The sequence below is a fragment of the Mobula hypostoma genome, chromosome 10, assembly GCF_963921235.1.
Source record: "Mobula hypostoma chromosome 10, sMobHyp1.1, whole genome shotgun sequence".
Classification (NCBI taxonomy): Eukaryota; Metazoa; Chordata; class Chondrichthyes; order Myliobatiformes; family Myliobatidae; genus Mobula; species Mobula hypostoma.
In genome coordinates this window covers 62,234,189-62,260,684 of record NC_086106.1, presented here as the reverse complement: position 1 = coordinate 62,260,684, position 26,496 = coordinate 62,234,189, and the positions used below count along the sequence as shown (strand labels likewise).

The following is a 26,496-nucleotide window of genomic DNA, read 5'->3' as shown; positions in this document are numbered from 1 at the left end:
GAAAATTTGGTCAGACAAATGGCAAATAGAGTTTAATCCACATGTGAGGTATTGCATCGTTGGTGGGGGGGCAATGTAAGAGGAAATTATGTAGTAAAAGTCTCAACCCTTAGCTTAGCTGTTTTGAGGAATCTTGGGGTGAAAGTTCGTAGCTCTCTGAAACTGGAAACACAAGTAGTCAAGGTGGTAAAGAAGGCGTATGACATGCTTGCCTCCGCCATTTCGGACATTGAATATAAATGTCAAATAATCATGTTGCTACTGTGTTAGACTTTGGTTAGACCACATTTGGAGTATTGTGGGCATTTCATATTTCTACACTATAGGACCATTTAACCTACTCCAAGGTCACTCTGTCCCTTCCCCTCTCACGTAGTCCTCCATTTTCCTTTCAGCCATTTGCATAAGGGTCTATTAAATGTCCCTAATTTTATGTAACTTGCATTTTTAACTCCAAAACATAAAACTAATTGAAAGAAAAACACAGGAGTCTAGGAATGGAAGTTTAATTTCAAGTTTACTGTTAGCAAGGTGTACAAATATCATGTGGTAGCATCATGACATATGCAATTAACATATTTTATGCATAATTTGTAATTAACTATTTAAACAAGCAATAATGCTTAATAAACCAATATATATACATGATTACTCAATTATTACTGAAATATTAAATACACAGCACTCCTCCCTGCTTAACTATAAACCAACTCAATATAGAATGAATCTCAATAATGCACACAGCATATTATATAATTCAGCACTATATATGGACACCCATAGCATAATAAATATTTAAATTGTCCTATTCAGGCCTAAAGATTTAATCGCTGAGGAGGATTCCTTTCTCTTGCGGGATAACATCTTTCCGAACAAAGGATTACTCTGCTTGTCCGGTGAGACTTTTGGCTGTGAAAATAATCTCTGGGGAATCCTCCATGGTGGTTGTAAGAGTTGTCTGAGACTGCAGAAGTTGTTCTAAGGGCTCTGAGGTGGAGGGGGTTGGGCATGTGGGAGGCAATTACTGGATGTTCGAGAAATCAATTTCATATTCCATCTGGGTAGCCCCCAACCTGATGTCATGGACATTGAATTTTTGAACTTCCAGTAATTGGCCTTCATCCTTCACCATTCCCATTCCTCTCACCTTATCTCCTTACCTGCCCATTACCTTCCTCTGGTGCTCCTCCCCCTTCCCTTTCTTCCATGGTCTTCCACCCTGTCCTATCAGATTCACTCTTCTCCAGCCCTTTATCTCTTTCACCTATCAGCTTCCCAGCTCTTTACTTCACCATTTTCCTCTCCAGTTTCACCTATCACCAACCACGTTGTACTTCATCCTCACCTCCCCCTACCTCCTTGCTCTAACTTCCCATATTTTTCCCAGACCTGATTAAGGTTCTCAGTCTGAAATGTTGACTGTTTACTCTTTTCCACAGATGCTGCCAGGCCTGCCAACTTCCTCCAGCATTGTGTGTTTTGCATGCCTTTAACTCTAAGGCACTGAGCAAAATTGGTATTTGCTTCCTGTTGGTTATTTCATTTGCTTCAAAGTATTGTTAGATTAGTTCAGTACACGTGAGCCAATTACTAATTGTGTAATCAAACTCAACCTTTCTGATGTAATCGGCCATTTCTGATCTGTTTTAAATGGTTGGTATCACCTTGTATTTACAGTTTTTGAACCCTGAACTCTTCCGTTTACTGCCTTAAAAAAATGATTGTGTTTTCCCTTCCAAAGAACGCGTGATGGCTGCTTTCGTTTTAAACTTGACCATCTCTCCATGTGCCACCATGTTTTTTTATAACTTACCAATGCTCCCATTGCATTTTCTTTTATTCTGAACATCTTGCTGCATTCAACAGGTCAGTAGCTGTCTTGGGTTAGTTTTAAAATACCTCGTCCACAATATTATGGTTTGTAACTTCAAAACATTAAAGTAATTCAAAGAAAAACACAACAGTCCAGGAGTTGAAGGTTAACGTTGAGCTTACTTTTAGTGAGGCTTGTACATATCAGATGATAGCATGACAACATATTAACATATTTTTACATCAAACCGGTAGTTAATTATTTAAATGAACAAGAATGCTTAATCAACCAATAAACTGTATATACAAGATTATTCAAATTTGACACCCCTCTCGATACTTCCATCAAAACGCCTGCATCTTTTGAGGGATCTAGATATATGAACTCCAAGGTCACTCTGTCCTCCAACTGTTAAGAATCCGGCTATTAACCCTGTATTCTGAATTCAAGTTCAACCTTCCAAAATGAATCACTTCACACTTTTCTGGTGAGCTCCATCTGCCATCTCTCAGCTCAAATCTGCATCCTATTAATGTCCCATTGTAACTACGACAACCTAATACACTATCAACAACACCATCAACCTTTGTGTCATCTGCAAGCTTACTAACCTACCCTTCCACTTCCTCATCCAAGTCATTCTTTCTGCAGACAGTGTGGTAGAGGGTGGGAACACACAGCCAGGGGAACGTGATAGGAGATAAGATGGCAATGTTTAAGAGGCCTCTTAGAAAGGTGTATAAACAAGTAGGGAATGGAGTGATATGGGCCACATACAAGCATAAAGAATTAGTTAGATGGGGTGTAGATATGGTGGCTGAACTGTGCCATATTGTTTTATGTTCTACACTGTCCTCCTACTTGCTGCTGATACATGGTAGAGCGAATCATCCTCATCTTCGGCTTCTGCTTTTTAAACCTGCTCACTACAAATTCACTCTGAAAGATCTCTTTGTAATTGCATCAATATGTTGAACCCAAAATAGAACTTCTGGGATGTTGACACCCAGGAAATGGAGGCTGCTCACCCTTTCCACAAATGATCCCTCTGGGAGGATTCTTGTGTGTTTCCTCAACGTCCCCTTTCCTGAAGTCCACAATCAATTCCTTGGTCTTACTGATGTTGTGACATCACTCAACCAGCTGATCTATCTTGGTCCTGTATCCCTCCTGAAATTCTGCCAACAATAGTTGTGTCATCAGCAAATTTATAGATGGTATTTGAGCTGTGTCTAGGCACACAGTTGTGGGTGTAGAGTAGTGGGCTAAGGAGACATCTCTGAGGTGCACCAATGTTGAATGTTATTGAAGAGGAGATGTTATTTTCAATCCAACCTGACTGTGCTCTCCCAGTGAAGTAAAAGATCCATTTGCAGGGGGCCAGGTTTTGTAGTTTGCTGGTTAGAAGTGAGGGCGTTACATCCCCCCGTTGCCTCTAGTCTAGGGGTGTCAAGGAAGCAACATAAAAACAAGTGAGAGTGAGAGAGTGAGAGAGGGAGGGGGAGAAGGGGGGAGGGGGGAGAGGGGGAGGGAGTGGGAGAGCAGAAGCAGGAAGGGGAGGGGACGGGGACAGGGAGGTGGGGGAAGCAGATTTGCTCATGTATACTGAGCTATTGGAACAGTACTTTGAAGCAAATGAAGTAACCAATGAGAAGTGAGTGCCAATTTTGCAAAGTTCATTAGGTTTAAAGGTATGCAGTTTGCTTCAAAGTTTGACTACTCCAACCAAACCAGCAGAAATGAGCTTTGGTGATATTGTCAAAGTAATACAGGAACACGTAGAACAATAGCCATTGTTGATTGTGGAACACTTTAGGTTTCATAAGCAGAATCAGAAAGAAGTGGAGTCCATTTCAGTGTATGTGGCTGAATTGAGGAGTTTACCTGAGCATTGTCAGTTTGGTAATGGGCTTAATTATACACCGAGAAATTGTCTGGTTTCTGGAATCTTTAAAGAAAGCATTCAAAAACTTCTCCTAACTGAAGAACAGTGTACATTTAAAAGAGCAGTTCAAATTACTGTATCAATGGAAACTGCAGAGAGACATGCAATTAAGTTGCAGTCAGGAATGAAAATGAACAAAATTGCATTGTCAGAATCTGGCCTGAAGTGTGAAAGTGACAAAGTCAGTGGTGCAACTACAACAGTTTTTCCAGCAACATACCTAAGAAACCTCCTGATATGTTGAACTGGTAGTTACTTGCAAAATGTAGATTGGTTTTAAGCTGGAAGAGAGTTCAAGGAGCTTCAGGAAAGTTGCAAGCATTCGGCTTTTGCGAGTATAAAGAACTAGAATCTGTTCTGCACAGACTAAGGCAATTGCATGAGCTTCAAGTGGGAGACAAAAAGCTGCTTGTAAAGGCAGACATCCCACCCTGCAAAAACTCATTTCAGGGAGGTAGCACCCCTTCACAACCCTGGTCGACCTCCAAGGGTGTATGTAATACTTTGATTTTGTCTAATCTGTAAACCAAGTTGGGTATATGCAGCAAACATGACATTCAAATATGTACTTATATTATATTATTCTACTACAACTTTAAGCAAGTCTACAGGGAGTTTGGCCTCATCACGTAGGACATCAATAGCGTAGCTCCTTGGCAGCTAGCCAGCTAGTTTAAATCAGGGGTCCCCAACCTTCTTTGCACTGCGGACCGGTTTAAACTTGATGATATTCTAGTGGATGGACTGGCCGACCCTGGGGGGGGGGGGGTGGGTGGGTGGGTGTTAAACGGCACCAGAATACAGGTGAAAAGTCAACTATAAGTCACTTGTAAGGGACTAATACACTCAATTTCATTTCTAAAGGGGTTTATCTAACTAATTTAGTATTAAACACACAGCGCATATTTTCCTCGCATGAATATAGTGTTAAGTCAATTATAACAGCGGTCCCAAGCCTCCGGGCCGTGAAGAATGCAGCAGTACAGCGGTAGCCAGAACGCACCCAGCACATCTTTAAGAAAAAAGCCGAAATAAACAAGCTAATTGATTAGGTACTGCCTGGCACGTAAATGTCGGCCCAGATAAGAGACGACGCAATCGGCAATCGCCTCTGATCTGAACCGATATTTATGTGCCGGGTTGCACCTAATTAATTAGCTTGTTTATTTCGGCTTTTTTCTTAAAGATGTGCTGGGTGCGTTCTGGCCACTGCTGTATTCTTTGCGGCCCGGAGGTTGGGGACCATTGAATTATAAATCACTTATAAGTCAATAGCATCATAAAATTTTAAGTAACGTTTGGATATTAAACACATAGCGCATATTTTCCTCGTATGAACATATAAAATCATTGCAACACACCAATATCGCTGAATCAGTGGGAGCCCTGGGCTTGTTTTCCTGCAACAAGATGGTCCTATCGAGGTGTGATGGGAGACAGCGATATTCGAAGGGGTTTCCTTATGTCCAGTCTATTCCGCAATTTAGTTTTCGTTGCATTCATTGTAGAAAACTCCGCTTCTTAGAAATATGCTGGAAATGGAAACAACATTTTCAGTGCTTTCGTGGCTATCTCAGGATACTCAGCCTTGACTTTGATCCAGAATGCCGGCAGAGATGTTAAGTCAAATATACTTTTCAGCCCGCTGTCATCTGCAAGCTCGAGGAGTTGATTTTTTTCCCGCGCTGACATGGATGATTCACCGAAGACATTCATAAATGGGTCACAGACCCATTCCTTTGCACGCCTTGGGTCACTGATGACCTCACGTACGTTAAAATTCAACAGTGCGTGACAGGGAATGAGGAAAGGTGCAGCTGACATATATCGTTTCATATCGCCAAATCATATCGTCTCCTTGTGGCCTCGTGGTTGGGGACCACTCTCAGCACGAAGAGAGACAAATCAGGATGCTCGCTCTCCCTCTCCCTCTCAAAAAAATCTCTTTCTGGGATATTGTACATAATTTCCAGGTGTCAGGGAGCCACTATCGACATGCGGGAGACTCCCGGAACTTCCAGAACTTCCGGGAGAGGTGGGATGTCTGTAAAGGTAGATGCAAAGACCAAAGCTCAGCTGGATAAATGGAAGGCCAAAAACAAAGGAGTCAATGGAGATATGAAAACAGAGTATTTGTCAGATGATTTTGTGGATGTGGAAACCAAGGGCTGAAATCAGATTGTATAGGGAACAATAGAAGGATTAATAGGAGAACACTCCAGTAAACTAAAGGACCTTCCTAAGATCAAGATGCACAATCAAGAAGAAGAAAAAGGAGGGAAGAAATGGAGAGAAAGAATCAGAATGAGAAAGAGTAGTGTGAAGGAGAGAAGGAGCATGAGAAAGGAACAGAAAAGGATTGAAGTAGATTCAGAGAGAGAAGAGGAGGAGAAAGGTGCTACCACTGTCTGAACCACTTCCTGCAGTCTCAGAGTCAACTCCTACAACCACCATGGAGGAGGCTCCAGAACCTGAGACTGTTTCCACAGCCACAAGTCTCACCCACCTAGCAGAGTGATCCCACTTGTCAGGAAAGACGTTATCCCACAAGAGTAGAAAATCCTCCACAGCAATGAATTCATTAAGCCTGAATGGGACAATTTAAATATTTATTATGCTGTGAATGTCCATATATAGTAGCTGTATTATACAATATACTGTGTATATAGCTGAGAAGCATTCTCTTTTGAGCTGGTTTATAACTAAGCAGGGAGTACTGTTGTGTAGTTAATATTTCAGTAATATTGCATGATCGTGTATATGTATTGGTTGATTAAGCATTCTTGTTCCTTTTAAAAATTAATTAGAATTTATATGTAAAAATATGTTAATTGCATATGTCACCATGCTACCACATGATTATTTCTTGAAGAAGAAAATATTGAAATTTGGTTTTGTATCTCTTATTGAGTAGCAATATTTAATAAATATTGTTTAAGCAGGAACAAATTAATTTGAAATATATTCAGGGAGCTCCTGGATTTTGCCAGCCACCAAAGGCACTCTCCAAATGTCGAGCCACTCCTAGACAAAGGTGGTCACAATGGTGATTGGCTACAAGCTGAATTCCGATTGGCAGTCCATGTTTGCTCAACCCAAGGGGACACTGAGTCACTGGCAGTCCAAGCAGATTAAAAATAGCTAAAACAGGAAGTTACAAACATAATTAATTACAAACTTTTAAATGAAGCTTACACTGTAAAATAATTGAAAGAATAGGATCTTTATTTCGGGTGAAAAATCTCTAAAATTCTTCTAAATTATCAATGCAAAAAACTTAAAGTAGTAAAATATAACTAGATGCCAAAGCAACACACTCAAAATGCTGGAGCAACTCAGCAGGCCAGGCAGCACCTACAGAAAAGAATAAACAGTTGATGTTTTGGGTTAAGATTCCTCATGAAGGATCTTGGCCTGAAACATCGACTATCTATTCATTGCCATAGATGCTGCCTGACCTGCTGATTTCCTCCAGCATTCTGGGTGTGTTGCCTCCGATTTCCAGCATCTGTAGATTTTCTCATGTTTGTAATAAAAGCATGTTAATGTTACCTGTTGGCTCTTTGTCATTCCTGACATTTAGGTTTTTAAAGTTAACAATATAATTCCACAACATCTGCTTTTCCATAATTCAAGTTACTCTCCACTCTCTTCCCACATTGTTAACAAAATTAATTAAATGAAACTGCTTCATTAAAAATTGCAAGTCAAGAGAAAAAATGCAAAAAGTTAAACACATAAACTAGAAAGCACCGAAGTGAGTGACTAACACCAAGAATAATCCCAAATTAATTATCAAAAACAGAACTTCAGCAAGTATTCATGAATGCAGTGAGAAAATGTTCTTGAGAATTTTTGAAGTCACTATTTTACCTCGAAGAAAGACCTGCAGAATCAGATACCATTAACTAGTTCCTGTTAATAAAAGACTGTATCAAAACTCTGCATTCAGTTGTACTCTTAAAAACATGTAAAATCTAAATTTAAATCTAAATTTAAAAGAAGGTTGAATCAATCCAACCGAGCTAAAATGATTACTAATTTGGTGGCTGTCTTTCTGAAGCATCTCTCAGATATCATCCCTGCAAAGTGACTGAAAAGAATAAATGAGAAAGTTGTTCAGTATTTTAACTTGAACACAGCAAACTCAAAGAATAAATAACAATGAAGCATACTTTGCTTTTTATGTAAACCTAAAAATAATACTCAAGAAAAAATGCTGCCTACTGCATAAGGAAGAAACTTGGCTGATCGTAACACCATAAGATACAGGAGCAGAATTGGGCCATTTGGCCCATTGTGTCTGCTCTGCCATTTCATCATGGCTTATCTAATTTTCCTGTTAGCCCCAATCTCCTGCCTTCTTCCCGTATCCCTTCATGTCCTGACCAATCAAGGACCTATCAACCTCTGCCTTAAATATACATAAAGACTTGGCCTCCAAAGCTGCCCATGGCAAAGAATTCCATAGATTTACCTCTCTTTCTCCTCATCTTCATTCTAAAAGAATGCCGCTCCATTCTGAGGCAGATGTAGGTGATCTACTTAAGTCCAAAACTGCTAAATACCCAATTAATTTCCTTGGTGTATGCCAAAAGCAAGGCATGGAATGATACATATCTAGTGACAGTAAAGGGAACAGTATAAAGGGACAAAACTGTTGGCATGGATATGATGGGGTGAAGAACCAATTTCTGTGCTTTACAACTCTCTGACTTTATTCTAAAATTTCAAATGAGGCTGTTTACACTTTTAATTACAACCAAAAACAAGACAGGTTCTGAAATTATACTTTTTGATGTAACGGTATTCATCAAGCTTGGCAATTAGCTTGCAGACGTTACATCACCATTGAGGTGATATCCTCAGTGCAGAGTTGTTGGTGTTTATCTTTGGGAGTGCTCATTTATATAGGTCTCCATTTGATTCCCTTGGTCTTGATTGGCTACCTCTTCGGTTGACCTTTGAACTCTATTGGCTCACGTTTCTTTGGCTCTGAGGGGTCCATGGATGGCTCTATTTCAATATGTTTGTTTACAGAGTTAACCATGCTTCTAAAAATTCTCATGCCTGCTTCATGTTCACCTGCCCAGAACCTCTGCAGTGTCCCAGTTTAAGTGGTGTCCTTCTTGGTGTTCATGTACCAAGATCAGCAAAATTGTCTCCATACTGCCAGTTTGAGGTAGGTCAACTGAAGGGGTAGCCAATCAGGACTGAGGCAAGCAAATGAGGGCCTATATAAGTGGGCGCACTCCGAGAGGAAAACACCAACAAATGTACACTGAGAATGTCACCTCGACTGGTGATGAAATGTCTGTAAGCTAAGTGCCAAGCATGGCGAGCACTGTAACACAAACGCCACAACCTGACCTATCAATATTCACCACCACCCTATAACTTGTACACTTTGGCAGGAAAAACCGCAAAATATACTTTCTTCATCATAAGAAATGGCATTTGTACCATCTTATTTGAGATTTTATGTTTAAAGAAATTCAACTCTCTGTAATTTACCTGTGTATGCGAAGTTAAAAGGCATCAACTTAGGGTGATGGTGTCTGGGTGCAATTTTTGGATGAGATGGGTACAAAAATACACCATCATCTCTTAGAAGATTGCTAAACTCAGCTTCAAGATTTTGGCACATGCTCATCAGATCAACAAAACTATGCTCAGTGAAGGCAAAATCCTCCAGAATAGCAAGACCTACAAGAAGAAACCAAACAGAGTTAATTAGGGTGCAATCATGTTCTAAAATTCATACAACTTATAGCAGAATTAATGTTTAGAGAGGACATCAATGATATAAAATATGTAATAGGACTGTTATACCCAATTGTGTTGATGGTCTTGAAAGACCTTAAGACCATTGATCCAGGCTTTCCAACACCTCAAACTAAAGTATTCACGTTAACTGCAGTATTTAATAAGAGAATAACTGACTGATTAAGTGATCTGAAGTAAGCAACTAACTATTGCTGCATAATGTTACACATGACATAACTTGTAGCCTAGTTATTTCTGTTTATGAAAAAAGAAGCTAAGGTGAGATTATCAGTAATTGACATGAATATATTCAAAGCATTTTATCATCCACAGTATTTCTTTCATCACAGATATTGCTCAGCATTTTCTATTACTGATTTCTGTTATTTTTGTATTAACTGGCACATTCTTCTCCATAGAACCATTAAATTGAAGGAGTAAAAGCAGAAATCATAATCCACAGTCTTTAGGAATTTTCTCCAAACTCCTTAAACGAGGATACCGAAACAAACTGAAAATGAATTTTGCAATTGTAAGCCTTGAAAGAATAGATTCGACAACCATCAAGAGTGTAGTATCAAGAGTGTAAAAGCAGATTTATTGATCAACATGCACAAAATGCTGGAAGAACAACAAGTCAGGCAACACCTATGGAGCAGAATAATCATTTGACATTTTGGGCTGAGACCTTTCATCGAGTGCTTCATAAGGTTTATTGAGAAACCTTAAATCATTGTGTACCAATCAATAATAGTAAAAATGTTAATGCAACAAGATTACAAATGGTATACTGGCCTTCCATTCAAGAGGTTTTGAGTAAAAGACAAAGATGTCTTGCTACAATTCCAAAGGGCTTTTACAAGACCACATCTCACATCTGGACATGAAGGAAATGTAGGGAAGGTTCCTGAGACAGCAGGGCTGTCAGATGTGCGGTGGTTTTCTTGATGGGGGTTTGTACGTATAAGGAATGAGAGGGGATCTCATTGAAGTATGCAAAATTCTAACATTGCTAAAGAAGCTGACTGTGGGGAAGAAATGAGTGATTATTCTCTCAGGATGTGGGGCAATACAATTAGATCTGAGATGAAGTGAAATATTTTCACTCAAGGGCTGGTGAACCTATCCACAGAGGGTTGTAGAAGCCAACCCACTGATCTCAATGTTGTTGTCTACATCTGGAGTCATAGGAGATGAGCAAGGTCACATATGAACACTTCTTTGTCTGTATTTATTATGAAGAAGCTCATGGAGGCTAAGGAATTCAGCCTAGAGGACAACAATATTCTGAAACAGATTTTATGAAGAGGCAGTGTTGATAGTATTGAAGCGCATGAAGATGGATAATTCCCTAACCAAGTGTATTCTACAACATTGTGGGAATAAACAGGGCTGGAAACCTGGCAGAGGTATTTGTATTTTCCTTAATCATGAGTGAGGTATCAGAAGATTCCAAGGTGGCTAAAGTTATACTTTTATTTAAGAAAGCTTGCAAGAAAAAAACCAGGGAATGACTACTGGTTAGGCTAACATCAGTGATGGGTAAGTTACCAGAGGGGATTCTGTGAGATAGGATCTACCTGAATATTGAAAGGCAAGGACTGATTAAAGACAGTCAATATGTCTTTGTGCGTGGGGAATGGTGTGTCACAGATTTGATTGAGATCTTTGAAAAGGTGACCAAGAGGACTGATGACAAAAGGGTAGTAGATATTGTCTTTGTGAACTTTAGCATGGTGTTTTTGCTAAGTGCTACATAGTGAATTGGTCTGGAAGGTGAGACCCTTGGTGAACTAGCCAAAAGAATAGTAAAATGTTTTGTGGAAGCAGCCAGAGGGTTATTTTTCAGATTGGGGGCCTATGATGAGTGGTGTGCCACATGGATTAGTGCCAATTCCTCCAAGATTTACCATATCATTATCATCTTGTGCTGTGCCATATGATGTGGGTGACCATGGTCTTCCATCCGTCATGACCATGATTGTTCTTGGCTAGCTTTTCCACAGAAATGGTTTGCCATTGCCTTCTTCTGGCCAGTGTCCTTTCAAGACTCTCTAAGTCCTCTCTTCAGGACCTCCTTGCTTTTCCTTCCTATGTCATTGGTCTTAATATGTACCAAAACATCTGGCTGTTCTCCTTCCCTTTCGAAAATGCTGTGGATGCGATCTGAGACATCGTTGACTCTGGCACCTGGGAGGCAATATACCACCTGGGTGTCCCGTTCACATCCACAAAATCTCCCATCTGTTCCTCTGATTATTGAGTCCTTTATTTCTACCGTTCCCCTCTTCTCCCTCTTTCCCTTCTACACCACGGTTCATGATATGCTTTTGGATTTTATTTCATCTTTTTATTTTATTTTACTTTCAGTTACTTTCATTTAGACTAAGGACCTAATTCATCACAAGTATCCATTCCAGATTAGTATTCACAGTTCTGGAGATCAGATGTGTCTCTTACTTACTGAATAACATCAGTTTTTCATATTATGTTTTTATCCAAGTTGGTTTCTGTTGGTATGTGTGCATAAATATCTCTTTTCTTTATGAAAATATTATTAAATTAATATTTTCATGAGCCCAGTTGCCCTGCCTGTGCACTTTTAAAGTGCTAGACACCACATTGATTACCCTTAGATCTGATAAAATACCTGTCCAAGCAATTACATTTATTTTCAGCATTCAGTTGAAGTGCAGCACAAATGGATTTCAATTTAACAGTCACATCACAAATGATTTTCATTCTGCTGAGATGAACTGTACCTATAGCAGGAATTGTGTGTGAGGACTGTCCCAGAATTTTCTTCACAAGTTCCCTCACTGGTTTAAATTTCTTCCCACAATCTTCCAACAATTCTTTGAAGGGCTGATATTCCTGTTAAAATAGATTTATACTCTAATCAAAAATGAATATTTTTCAGTGTAGAGTTTTCCTTTTCTTATTGATCTAAGCCTGAGACTATGGAATATAGACTGGGAGTTTTTTTAACCATCATCTTCGTGTCAATCCTTTGCATAATTTCATCTATACATTAGCTGTATCATTCTTAATTGGTATAAATTCAGCTCCAAAAACCAAATATGGCAAATAATGGAAACCTAAAACAGCAACACAAAATGCTAGTCAGACAGCATTGGTGAAAAAAGAAAACCAGGATCAATATTTGAGGTCAATGAAAGTTCATCAATGTGAGATATTACCTGTTTTTCTCTTTCTATGATGTTGCATGACCATGGTTAAATTCATGGTTATTAAAACATATTTATTTCCACGGTTTCTGAAAGAGTCACCAGGATCCTGAAGAAATACTGGTTTAATACCATCCACGAACCCGTAAGGAGGCACAAATCCCAGTTTATACGGGTCAAAGATAAGCTGGGATTTAGGAAGGCATTTACAGGATTCCCTGTGAATGCAGAGCAGCATACATTAGCCAGATGGGGTGCACAGAGCAGCATAGGAGGTGTATCCATTTGGGTTACGCAGAGAAATTGCGGTAGCAAAACACTGCATACACAAAGGCCATGGGATTGACTTCAACAGCACAAAACTACTGTGCCGTGGAAATGGCTTTTGGGACCACCTGGTGAAGGAAGCCATTGAAGTAAGACGAGAGAATAAGAATTTTAACAAAGAGTAAGGTCTTGCTTAAGTAAGAACTGGAATACAAGGTGGAACAGCAGAAACCTGATTGGTTGGGGACTAACCTATCAGGAGGAAAGGATGACAAGAGTTGAGTATATATACCATCAGCATGCCTAGCCATCATCCCTGATGGAAATGGCGGAGTTTGTCACCGAAACATCGGTTAAAATCGACACCTGTACTCGCCTGGAAACCCGAGTAATGTGTTCATGTTACTAAATGAAAACAGAAAATGTTTTCAATTTGTTTTGTGTCATATCCAGAAGAGGAACATCCTATGCAACTATACCTTGGCATCAAACTCAGGAGAGAACATCATTGCTGACCATATCTCAAAAGCGTACTTCATTTTGTGAATATGAACCCGTTGCACCTCAACACCAAATTGAACTTCGAGGTATTCAATTAACTGAAAAAAAAAATCCAAAATTGACATTACATATGAAATTGATTTATTTTATCATGTTTATGATAATAAACAGAGCAGCAAAGAAAAATGTATTTTAGCTGACAGCATGCCAGTTAAACTATTACAGTATAAGATTATAATTTTATTTTCTTGGATTATCCGATTGTTCAAAATCAACCCGAATAATGCAGTTAGAGAGAAAATTCCTATCTCAGGTGGGCTGTTTCCACACATTAAAATCAACGGATGATAGATGGCAAAAGCTATTTATAAAACTTCATTGGATAAAGAGAATTATGCCAATGGACTTATTCTCCAATACATGAAATGGGTCACAGAAGATCCAATAAAAAGACAATCTAAAATCTTAAAATATAGTAGTTAGTACAGATTTTAAAAATGAGAGTTGATCAATTTTATTTAAATCTTTGGTGAAGAAAAAAACAAGATAAAAATTAAGGTAACATAATGTTATTTTGGTTTCCAAATGCTTTCAATAAAGATACTACAAGTAGGCTCACAACACAAGGTATCAGGATACAAGCTCAGAACACGAATACAAAACAGAAAAGAGCAGGTGTAAAATAGTTACTTAGTTTGGAACAATACGAGAATCATTAAATACTTTTAAAAAATTTTGGAATATTTCAGCAAGTGGAAACCAAATTTTACAATTTGCAGATTTAAACAAGTGGTGGTGGTGGTGTTTCTGCTGGGACTGATGGAGTTGATAAGGTGGAAGGTAAAGGGAAATGGTTGTTAACCTTACTGCCTTAATCTGTTTTCAGGTTCCAGATGTCCTTTGTGTTGGTTCACTCAATACCTGTCATAGATCTAACCTAACAACCAGGCCTTTCAGAACTCAACTAGTTCTGACTGTAGTGGTGTCTCCAGGCCACACTTGGTGATGAATATTAATAGTTCTTCACTCACCTTACATTCTTTGTCACTGTTACTTAAGTGCTTCTTCCAAATATTATTCAACATGGAGAGCGTCAAAATGGAAAAAGAAAACATGCAGCATCCCCACTTTGAGAATCTACATATGAGTCCTCTCAAAGTAAGTCAGGAGCATTACAAATGATATTGATGACACGACCCACCCAGTCAGGCATTCCTATCCAATCCGTGGAAGAATCTGCTGTTCCCATATTGGTTTCATCAGTTACATCAGAATACATCGAGCTGCAATAGAAGCAAGTCAACCTCTTATCGTAGCTCTGCTTAAGAGCTAAGACAGTCACAATGGCGCTGACTGAAAATCTCCAAAAGTCAGAGAATCATAAGGCTAAAAGCTGGAAACAAATTCTTCAGGCCGACTTGTCCATGCTGACCAGCATGCCTTCTGAGCTAGTTCCATATCCCTACATGTAGCTCATATCCTTCCAAACCTTTCCTATCCATGAAACTGTCCACAGCTCTACATTGCAATTGTACATAGCTCTACCAATTCCTCTGGCAGCTCATTCCTTATTCTACCACCCTCAGGTCCCATTTAAATCCTTCTCTCATTTAAACCTATGCCCTTTAGTTTTAGACTGGTCAAGAAGAATGCACACAATATGCTGGGCAATGTCTTACCCACATATGATATAACTGTTCAAATTATGTCCCAGCTGCTTCTTCACCATCTTGTCTACCTGCATTTCCACTTTCAGGGAATTACGTACTTCGAGCCAAAGGTCTCTTTGTTCTACAGCAGTCCTTAGGACCCTGTCATTTCATGTGTAAATCCTGTCCTGGCATAACTTCCCAAAATGATTCACTTCACGCTTCTCCAAGTTAAATGCAATATCCCATTCCTTGGGCCACTTCCCACTTCTTCTAAGTGGTGTTGTAAACTTGGACAACCTTCTTCACTGTTCACTGCATCACCAAACTTACTAATTATGTCAACTATATTCTCATACAAATTAATCACATATATGATAAACAACTCGAGACCTCCAAACACGAGAGAATCTGCAGACACTGAAAAAGCAAGGTAACTCACACAAAATGCTGGAGGAACTCAGCAGAACAGGCAGCATCTATGGAAAAGAGGAAACTGTCAATGTTTTGGGCTGAGACCCTTCAACAAGAGACCTGGTACAAATCGCTGCAAAACGTTACCAGTCAAGGGCCTCTAATTTGGAAATCAAGTGACCTGTACCACACTTTGACTATTTCCACCAAGCCAATTTTGAATCCAATTAGATGGCTCACTCAGAATCCCATATGATCTCACATGGACCAGCCTGATATGTAGGACCTTCTCAAAAGCCTCGCTAAAGTTCATATACACAATGCCCACCACCATGCCCAGACCACCTCTTCAAAACAAAAAGTTTGTGAGACATGATTTCTCACACAGACGGCCATGATGACTTTCCAAATTCACGGCGATCCTGTCTCTCAGAATTCCCTGCATTAATTTTCCCACTGCTAATGTCAGACTGAGCAGCCAGTAGGTGTCTGACATGTCCTTGCAGCACTCCTTAAATAAAGGCACAACGTTAGTCATTTTCCAGTCTTCCTGTGCCTCACTCATGGCTAAAGATGATGCAAATATTTGTGTTAGGACACCTTGTTTTCCGCAATACCCAACTAGGTCACCTTTAGGTCACCATAAGGAGCTCTATCCTCTCCCCAGTAACATTTATGCTCTTAATATACTAATAGAATCTCGTAAGAATTCTTCTTTACCTTTTTGCTAAGGGTATCTCTTATTTCTTTTTTGTCCTCTTAATTTTCATAAGATCATAAGACAAAGGAAGAAGTTGGCCATTCGGCCCATCGAGTCTGCTTCGCCATTTTATCATGAGCTGATCCATTCTCCCATTTAGTCCCACTCCCCCACCTTCTCACCATAACCTTTGATGCCCTGGCTACTCAGATACCTATTAATCTCTGTCTTAAATACACCCAATGACTTGGCCTCCGCTGCTGCCCGTGGCAACAAATTCCATACATTCACCACCCTCTGACTAAAAAAATGTCTTCGCGTTTCTGTTCTGAATGGGTGCCCTTCAATCCTTAAGTCATGCTCTCTCGTACTAGACTCCCCCATCATGGGAAACAACTTTGCCACATCCACTCTGTCCATGCCTTTCAATATTCGAAATGCTTCTATGAGGTCTCCCCTCATTTTTCTAAACTCCAAGAAATACAGTCCAAGAGCGGACAAACGTTCCTCATATGTTAACCCTCTCATTCCCGGAATCATTCTAGTGAATCTTCTCTGTACCCTCTCCAACGTCAGCACAACCTTTCTTAAATAAGGAGGCCAAAACTGCCCACAGTACTCCAAGTGAGGTTTCACCAGCGCCTTATAGAGCCTCAACATCACACCCCTGCTCCGATACTCTATTCCTCTAGAAATGAATGCCAACATTGCATTCGCCTTCTTCACTACCGACTCAACCTGGAGATTAACCTTAAGGGTATCCTGTACGAGGACTCCCAAGTCCAGTTGCATCTCAGAACCTTGAATTCTCTCCCCATTTAAATAATAGCCTGCCCATTTATTTCTTCTGCCAAAGTGCATAACCAAACATTGTATTTCATTTGCCACTTCTTTGCCCATTCTTCCAATCTATCCAAGTCTCTCTGCAGACTCTCCGTTTCCTCAACACTACCGGCCCCTCCACCTATCTTGGTATCATCAGCAAACTTAGCCACAAAGCCATCTATTCCATAATCCAAATCATTGATGTACAATGTAAAAAGAAACGGCCCCAATATGGACCCCTGTGGAACACCACTGGTAAACGGCAGCCAACCAGAATAGGATCCCTTTATTCCCACTCTCTGTTTCCTGCCAATCAGCCAACACTCTATCCACGTAAGTAACTTTCCCGTAATTCCATGGGCTCTTATCTTGTTAAGTAGCCTCATGTGCAGCACCTTGTCAAAGGCCTTCTGAAAATCCAAATATACAACATCCACTGCATCCCCCTTGTCTAGCCTACTGGTAAATTCCTCAAAAAATTGTAATAGGTTTGTCAGGCAGGATTTTCCTTTAAGGAATCCATGCTGAGTTCTGCCTATCTTGTCATATGCCTCCAGGTACTCTGTAACCTTATCCTTGACAATCGACTCCAACAACTTCCCAACCACCGATGTCAAGGTAACAGGTCTATAATTTCCTTTTTGCTTCCTTGCCCCCTTCTTAAATAGTGGAGTGACATTTGCAATCTTCCAGTCCTCCGGAGCTATGCCAGAATCTATCCAGTTTTGCAAGATCATCGCTAATGCCTCCACAATCTCCACAGCTACTTCCTTCAGAACACGAGGGTGCATTCCATCTGGTCCAGGAGATTTATCTACCATTAGACTATTCAGCGTCCTGAGTACTTTCTCTGCCGTAATTGTGACTGCGCACACTTCTCTTCCCTGCCACCCTTGAGTGTCCGGTATACTGCTGACGTCTTCCTCAGTGAAGACTGATGCAAAATACTCGTTCAGTTCCTCCACCATCTCCTTATCTCCCATTACAATTTCTCCAGCATCATTTTCTATCGGTCCTATATCTACTCTCACCTTTCTTTTACTCTTTATATACTTGAAAAAGCTTTTAGTATCCTCTTTGATATTATTTGCTAGCTTCCTTTCATAGTTAACCTTTTCCCTCTTAATGACCTTTTTAGTTTCCTTTTGTAAGGTTTTAAAAACTTCCCAATCCTCTGTCTTCCCACTAATTTTTGCTTCCTTGTATGCCCTCTCCTTTGCTTTAACTTTGGCTTTGACTTCTCTTGTCAACCACAGTTGCATCTTTTTTCCATTTGAAAATTTCTTCTTTTTTGGAATATACCTGTCTTGTACCTTCCTCACTTCTCACATAAACTCCAGCCACTGCTGCTCTGCCGTCTTTCCTGCCAGTGTCTTTCCAGTCAACTTTGTCCAGTTCCTCTCTCATGCCACTGTAATTTCCTCTACTCCACTGAAATACCGACACGTCAGATTTCACAGTGAGCTCAATCATGCTATGATCACTGCCTCCTAAGGGTTCCTTCACCCCAATCTCTCTAATCATATCCAGTTCATTATATAATACCCAATCCAGTACAGCCGATCCCCTAGTGGGCTCAACAACAAGCTGTTCTAAAAAGCCATCTCGCAGACATTCTACAAATTCTCTCTTGAGATTCAGTGCCCACCTGATTTTCCCAATCCACTCGCATGTTAAAATCCCCCACAATTATCATAACACTGCCCTTCTGACAAGCCTTTTCTATTTCCTGTTGTAATTTGTAGTCCACATCACTGCAGCTGTTTGGAAGCCTGTAAATAACTGCCATCTGGGTCCTTTTACCCCTGCGATTTCTTAGCTCAACCCATAAAGATTCTGCACCTTCTGATCCTATATCACCTCTTTCTAATGATTTAATATCATTTCTTACCAATAAAGCCACGCCTACCTTCCTATCCTTCTGATACACCATGTACCCTTGGACGTTCAGATCCCAGAGATATGCATCCTTTAGCCACGTCTCAGTGATGGCCACAATATCATACCTGCCAATCTGTAGCTGTATAACAAGATCATCCACTTTATTTCTTATACTGCATGTATTTAAGTACAACACCTTAAGACCAGTATTTGATACTTTTCGCTTTGATTTCACTGCAACTTTATTGCACTGCAACTCATCCCAATGGCTACAAATTTGCCCCATCACCTGCCTGTCTTTCCTGACATCTTTACTGCTCACTATCTTAGATTTACTTCTGTTTTCCCCTTCCTCCGCTCTGTCATTCTGGTTCCCATCCCCCTGCCAAATTAGTTTAAACCCTCCCTAACAGCTGTATTAAGCTTTCCCGCCAGGATATTCGTCCCGTTCGGGTTCAGGTGTAAACCATCCTTTTGAACAGGTCATACTTCCCCCAGAAGAGATCCCAATTATCCAAGAAGCTGAAGCCCTGCCCCCTGCACCAGTCTCTCAGCCAGGCATTCATCTGCCTGATCCGACTAGTCTTGCCCTCACTAGCACGTGACACAGGTAACAATCTCGAGATTACTACCCTGGAGGTCCTGTTTCTCAGCTTCCTTCCTAACTCCCGGAAATCTCTCTTCAGGACCTCCTCCTTTGTCATTGTACGGACATGTACCAAGACAACTGGCTGCTCACCCTCCCCCTTCAGAATATTCAGGACCCCATCCAAGACATCCCGTACCCTGGCACCTGGGAGGCAACACACCATGCGTGTATCTCTATCAGGCTCACAGAATCTCCTGTCCGTTCCCCTGACTATGGAATCCCCTACAACTACTGCATTTCTCTTCTCCCTCCTTCTCTCCTGCACAGCAGCACCAGGCTCAGTGCCAGAGACCCAGTCACCGTGGGCTTCCCCTGTCAGGTCATCCCCCTCAACAGCATTCAAAATAAGATACTTGTTGCTGAGGGGGACAGCCACAGGTGTGCTCTCCACTATCCGGGCATTTCCCTTCCCTCACTTGACACTGACCCAGTTTTCTGACCCTAAAGTATACTCCTATATCCCTTATACTTTTCAAGGAATTGACTTAATTGCCTTGGACCAAGGAGCTGGTTATTGACTTCAGGCGAAGAAAACAAGAGACCCATGAGCCAATCCTCATTGGCGGATCAGAGATAGAAAGGGTCAGAAACTTTAAATTCCTTGGTGTTATTATTTTGGTGCTCCTGTCCTGGACCCAACTTGTAAGTGCAATTACAAAGAAAGCATGGAGACGCCTCTACTTCCTTAAACGTTTGCAAAGATTCGGCATGACATCTAAAACTTTGACAAATTTCTATTGATGTGTAGTGGAGCATACGTTGACTGGCTGCTTCACAGTTTGTTATGGAAACACCAATGCCCTTGAATGGACAATCCTACAAACAGTAGTGGTGGATAAAGTCCTCCCCACCATTAAGCACATCTACACAAAGTGTCGCAGAGAAGCAGCATCCATCATCAGAGACCTCCACCACCCTGGACATCAGGAAGAAGGTACAGGAGTCTCAGGACTCACACCACAGGTTCAGGAACAGTTATTACCCCTCAACCACCAGGCTCTTGAATCAAAGGAGATAACTTCGCTCAACTTCCCTTGTCCGATTATTAAAATATTCCTACTCCTATGGATTAACTTTCAAGGACTCTTCATCTCATGGTTTCGATTTTTATTGCTTAGTTATTTATTTGTTATTATTTATTTCTTTTTGTATCTGCACAGTGCATGGTCATTTGCACACTGGTTGGACACCCAAGTTGGCGTGGTTTTTCATTGATTCTGTTATGTTCATTATTCCATTATGGATTTATTGTGTATGCCTGTAAGAAAATGGATCTCAGGGTTGTATATGGTTACCTAGATGTGCTTTGAACTTTGAACCTTGAACTTGATTCTGGCTGACATATGCCACATTCTTCCTGACCAAAACCTCAATATCCCTCATCAGCCAGGATTCTCCAATCATCCTGAGCAATTATAACTGCAGATCCAACCACTCAAAGCAGTCTTTATAGGCACGGAGAACGTACATCTACCCTACCTGTCATCTCCAATCTACCAGAACTGCAGAACAAAGTGAAAGATCTTATTTTGTTTTTATTACCAAAGCCTCTCAAGACAAGAGACAAAGCCTCAGCACTTCCACCTCACATACCACTTCAAGATGACAATTGTCAGTATCAAAGTTCTCTCCAAATGCTATAAACATTTAACGATGTATTCATCTAATGGTTATTTGTGGGAACTAGCTGTTAATGAAATTGTCACTAGTTTTGCCTATTTGATCTCTAGTATTCAGAATATTTAATTCGATATGAAGCACCTTGGAGTGATTCTGCATTGCAAAGTTTTATACAAGTCATTTTTTATTAGAAGAAAATAAACAGAGTTTAATGGTTAAGATTTATTGACTTAACTTTGGGAGTTAAGTTTTCCATCCTACCCTCCTCTGAGCTTGAATCAGTTCATTGTCCACTTTGGACACAAATGAAGATCCCCCATCATTTTCCATGGAATAGAATTTGACTTTCTTCATACATACTTCTTCATCAAGCTTTAGCCTTTTTAAGTATAAAAATTAGAGTGAGACAAATAAATCTGTATCAGATAAAATTAAATAATATATTAGTGCTCCTTAAACTACCATGAAAACATTGCAGTTGGGTTTCTTTCTATGTGTTTTTGTAAATGTCAGATAATAACATTTTCAAGCAGAAAATTAAGATCAACAAACTGGTAACCTTGAATCTGAAATACACAACAGCACTTTAGTCTAAATTATTTGTGGAAAAGTACTAGGCAATTTCATCTGGTTATAATTTGACTTTTGTACAATAACAAATAACTATTATTTCTATACCTATCATCTTCAAACACAGCAACACCCTCCCAAGAAGAATTATGAATTCTGCGCAATATGTTTCAGGTAGCCATTTTACAGCTAGCTTTAAGATAAATTGTTATAGATTACAGATGAGGCAATTTACAGCAAAGCTCTAATTTCTCATTTTCCTGCATCACCAACAGTTTTGATAAATTATTTGACACTTGTAGGAAATCAGTGAATAGAATTTAGTATTCTATATTTTCACAACATTCTGCAGACAGTTCAGAAAACAACTTCTGTCACTTCTTTCAAATAAGATTCTACGACTAAGCTGCATGTGATTGAAACCTGTGACTTACATTTTGATGGTGTGTTTTTGGGCCGGTGGAGCAATTGGTGCTTTGCTGTCTCTGAGGGAGTTTGGTGAGGCCTGGAACACAGTGTGTGACCTGGAGGCCGAGAAGCCGGGAGACAGTAAAGCCCATAATCAGCTGCATTGCTTCCCTCTGACTGAGGCGTCAAGCAAAGTTGAAGTTGGCAAGGAAGGGAGTGGAGGTCGGACGGGTGGCTGGCAGCATCTGCCTGCATTTGACTGGTCTTCCTCGCCCTCTCGCTAGCTGCTATCAGAGGAAAGTGCAGGAGTCTCAGATTACATGCTGCAAGGATTGAGTAGCAAGGCTGTGGACTTGCTTTGGAGGACTTTGTGGTCCATGGTGCATGTATTTCTGGAGTCTGGTTACTCTTTTTGCTGCTTTTGAGCAGTTTGATCATGGCGATCGATGTGGACTGGGGCACTTTGACAAAGAACTGCACTGCGGCCTGCATTTGGCTAGTGGCACGGCGCTGAACGGAACTAAACTGAATACTACTAGACTCCTAGTTTGATATTTGATATTCTATGTGTTGAATAAATTCTTCTTGGGCTTCAAGCCAGGTACAGGTATTGATTATAACCAATGTTTTAATGACGAATTCTGCCATCTTCATCAGGGATGATGCCTGGGTAAGTCTACTCAAGTGGTATCTATACCCCTGTAGTCCATCATCCAATCAGGTTTCCACTCTCCCACCTTAGTTACAATCAAATTCCAGTTCTTATCTTTCATCTTTGTTAAAATGCTCCTCTAGTTTTATTTCAATGGTTTCTTCTACCAAGTGGTCTCAAAAGCCATTAGCATAGTACAGTAGTTTTCTGCCGTCAAAGACAATTGTATGGCCATTGCAAATACAGTGTTCTGCTACTGCTGATTTTTCCAAATAACCCAAGGTATACACCTCCCGTGCTCCTTGATGCGGGTTTCTACCGTGCGTCCCGTCTGGCTGATATACACAGCTCTGGATTCGCAGGGAACCCTGTAAATGCCAGTCGACCTGAGTCCCAGGTCATCTTTGACCTGCTTAGGCTGTGACTTGAGCTTCCTTACGGGTTTGTGGTTGGTATTAAGCTGATCTTTCTTCAGGATCCTGGCAATCCTTCCAGAAACAGTAGAAATATAGGTAAGACAGGCAGTAGTGGCGTGTTCCTCTTCATTGTTAGGTTTCCTGATTTTTCATGGCTACCACCTCTCTTTCCTATATTTCCACAGTTTCTGGAAGGATCACCAGGATCCTGAAGGAATATTCAATTAATACCACCCACAAACCCATAATGAAGCTCAAATCACAGCTTATGCAGGCTTTTGGGACTGGCTGGTAAAGGAAACCATTGAAATATAACTATAAGGAAAAGAATTTTAACAGAGATGGTGTTTTCACTCCAAGTAAGAACTGGAATTCGATTGTAAACAAGTTGGGAGAGTGGAAACTGGATTGGATGAGGTCTAACCAATCAGGTCGGATGGACTCTGGGGGTATAAATACTATGGGAATAGACTTACCCAGGCATCATCCCTGATGAAGATGGCAGGGTTTGTCATTGAAACGTCGTTTATAATCAATACCTGTACCTGGCTTGAAGCCCGAGAAGTGTTTATTCATCATATACGTCAGGAAAGCACTAGATCCGTTTCCATTCTATGTACCATTCGTTCACTTTTTGCCGTTTGTGCATTTTGTTCTTTTTTTTGCGCATTGGATATTTGATGTTTACTTGAACGGATTCCCAGGTGTTCCTCTGTTTCGTCACTGCCTGTGGGAGGACAAATCTCAGTTGTATTGTGTATACATTGACATAAATGTACTCTGAATCTTTGAATATTCATTGTTTTGTGCTTTCAACTGCATGAAGAAAACCAATTTATCTTCGCCAATCTTTGTGGAAATAGTACAAAGAAAAAAAAGATATCTAATTCCAATCACAATGAGGTTTCATTATCAAGGGTAGATCCATCAGTAAAACTTCCTTTAGCCTTTTTAGAAGCTATTTCAGGCAGAAAATTAAGATTAACAATCTAGTAGATTTCAATCTGAAATATATGACAGCACTTTAGGTTAAATTATTCATGGAAATGTATAAGGTATTCCGTCTGCTCTTTATTTTTGTACAAAATAAACATTTTTTATTTCTATACATTAAGTACACAATAGCTTCTAAAATTTCAGACAATGTTCTTCTGCTACACATAATAACACAGAAATGGCTTAAGGGTTAAAACAACATTGATGACATGGCATTTGACAGGGTTTGTGTTCAATGAAGCTACAGGGAGAGCAAAGGGAAAACTTCAATGACTTCACTTCCCATTGTTGCAAAGGTATGACTAGAGTGAGGGTAGGACCAATTAAGGATAGGAGAAGAAATATCTGCCAATAGTTGGAGGAGGTATGGGAAGTCCTTAATGATTACTTTACCTCGGTATTTACCAGTGAGAGGGACCTTGATACTTATGAGGGTAGTGTGAAACAGGCTGATGTGCTAGAGCATATCAACATAATGAAACAGATGTGTGAAACTTGTGATAAACATTAGGATAGATAAGCCCCCAGAGCTGGATGGGATATAGCCCAGGTTACTACAGGAAGTGAGGGAAGAGACGGTTGTCTCTTTGGCAAAGTTGTTTGCCATCACTGACCACGGGAGTATATCAGATGATTGGAGGATGGCAAATGTTATTCGTTTATTCAAGAAAGGGAGTAGGGATAAAGCTGGGAACTATAGACCAGTGGGTCTTACTTGAGTGGTGGGTAAATTATTGGAGAAGATTCTTAGAGACAGGATTTACAAGCATTTGGGAAAGCATAGGGTTAGTAAGATTGCAAATTACATGAAGGCTGGTGGAGTTGTGGATAGAGTGGAAGGTTGTCACAGATTACAACCGGATATTAACAGGATGCAGAACTGGGCTAAGAAATGTCAAATGGAGTTCAACTCCAGAGAAGTGGAAGGTCGAACTTAAAAGAAGAAATGGCAGGGTTAATGGCAGGATTCTTAGTGTGGAGGAACAGAGGGATCTTGGGGTCCATACCCATACATCCATCAAAATTCCTGCACAAATTGAAAGGTGGTTAAGAAGCCATTGACTTGATTAGATGGGGAATTGAGTTGAAGAGCCGTGAGATAATGTCACAGCTCTACAAAACATTGCTTAGACCACACTTAGATTATTGTGTTCAGTTCTGGTTGCCTCATTATAGGTAATGTTCTAGAAGCTTTAGAAGGGTGCAAAGGAGATGTATCAGGACACTGCCTGGATTAGAGAGCATGTTTTATGAGAATAGGTTGAGTGAGCTAAGGCTTTCGCTTTGGAACGAAGAAAGGCAAGTGGTGTAGACGTTGATGAGGCAAGGATCAAATGAATATCTGGAGACTTTTTTTGGGAACAGTTAGTACCGGGGCATAATTTTCAGGCGACAGGAGGGAAGTATAGGAGGGATGTCAGAGGTAGGTTTTGTTTTTACACAGACAGTGGTGAAATACCCTGCCAGGGTTGGTGGTATTGGCAGACACATTAGGGACATTTAAGAAACTCTTAGATAGACACATGGATAATAGAAAAATGGAGGACTATCTCGGAAGAAAGGGTTAGATTGATCTCAGAGTAGGTTGTAAGGTCAGCACAACTTTGGGGGCCGAAGGGCCTGTATTATGTTGTAGTGCTCTATGTTCTACTCTATAAATGTGCATAATAGTTTGAGTATTTTTCTTACTTGGAAATCTTTGGGCCAGCCATGAGTTTGAGCATCAGAATGAGATCCTCCGCATAACGACACATGGGACCACTACACAGGAATTTCGTTCTCAAACCCGTTACATCTGGAAACTGACCATCATTGGGTACCAAACCTGCAAAACACAGCATGAATTCAATCATATTGCAATTGCTCCACCAAGGGATGTCTCCATGATAAGATCATTAATTAATCTTCCCTCCTTGTCCAATACCCTAAGAAAATCCCTTAACCATTCTAATAATACTTAATTTAGTCTATTTTTGTCAATCTGAATTTTCCAGTCAATGATTTCAGACTAAAATGCCCCCGTGTTCTTTATGACAATCATCCATTATATCTATTCTCATAATTTGTCCAGCTGTGAAGATTTTGTAAGGAGGCCTGAACATCACTCCAATAAGTGTGACCTCCAAGTTATCCCATGCAGTATGAGCACTTGTTACGTATACAAGGTGCAAAATCTGGTGTGAATAATTATACTCTCAGTGCTCCCATCTGTTAAAATGGATGCATTCTTCTAATC

The 26,496-nt window shown here is 40.3% G+C and overlaps 1 protein-coding gene across 6 annotated transcripts in view; it reads right to left on the bottom strand.

Moving 5' to 3' along the window:
* Nucleotides 1-4,960: 4,960 nt before the first annotated feature.
* LOC134352943 (fatty-acid amide hydrolase 2-like) overlaps nt 4,961-26,496 on the bottom strand; it is a 76,781-nt gene continuing 55,245 nt past the window's right edge. For 2 of the 6 annotated variants that reach the window (XM_063060600.1, XM_063060601.1), the window contains 6 exons: nt 25,950-26,085; nt 21,480-21,597; nt 13,459-13,578; nt 12,287-12,398; nt 9,273-9,464; nt 4,961-6,899 (listed from right to left, as the gene is read on the bottom strand). In XM_063060600.1, the coding sequence (XP_062916670.1) occupies nt 6,724-6,899; nt 9,273-9,464; nt 12,287-12,398; nt 13,459-13,578; nt 21,480-21,597; nt 25,950-26,085 (854 nt within the window). In that variant the 3' untranslated portion in view covers nt 4,961-6,723. Of the gene's footprint in view, nt 6,900-7,210; nt 7,852-9,272; nt 9,465-12,286; nt 12,399-13,458; nt 13,579-21,479; nt 21,598-25,949; nt 26,086-26,496 lie in introns of those variants that run through there. The other 4 variants (XR_010019514.1, XM_063060603.1, XM_063060604.1 and 1 more) reach the window with 4 other exon arrangements.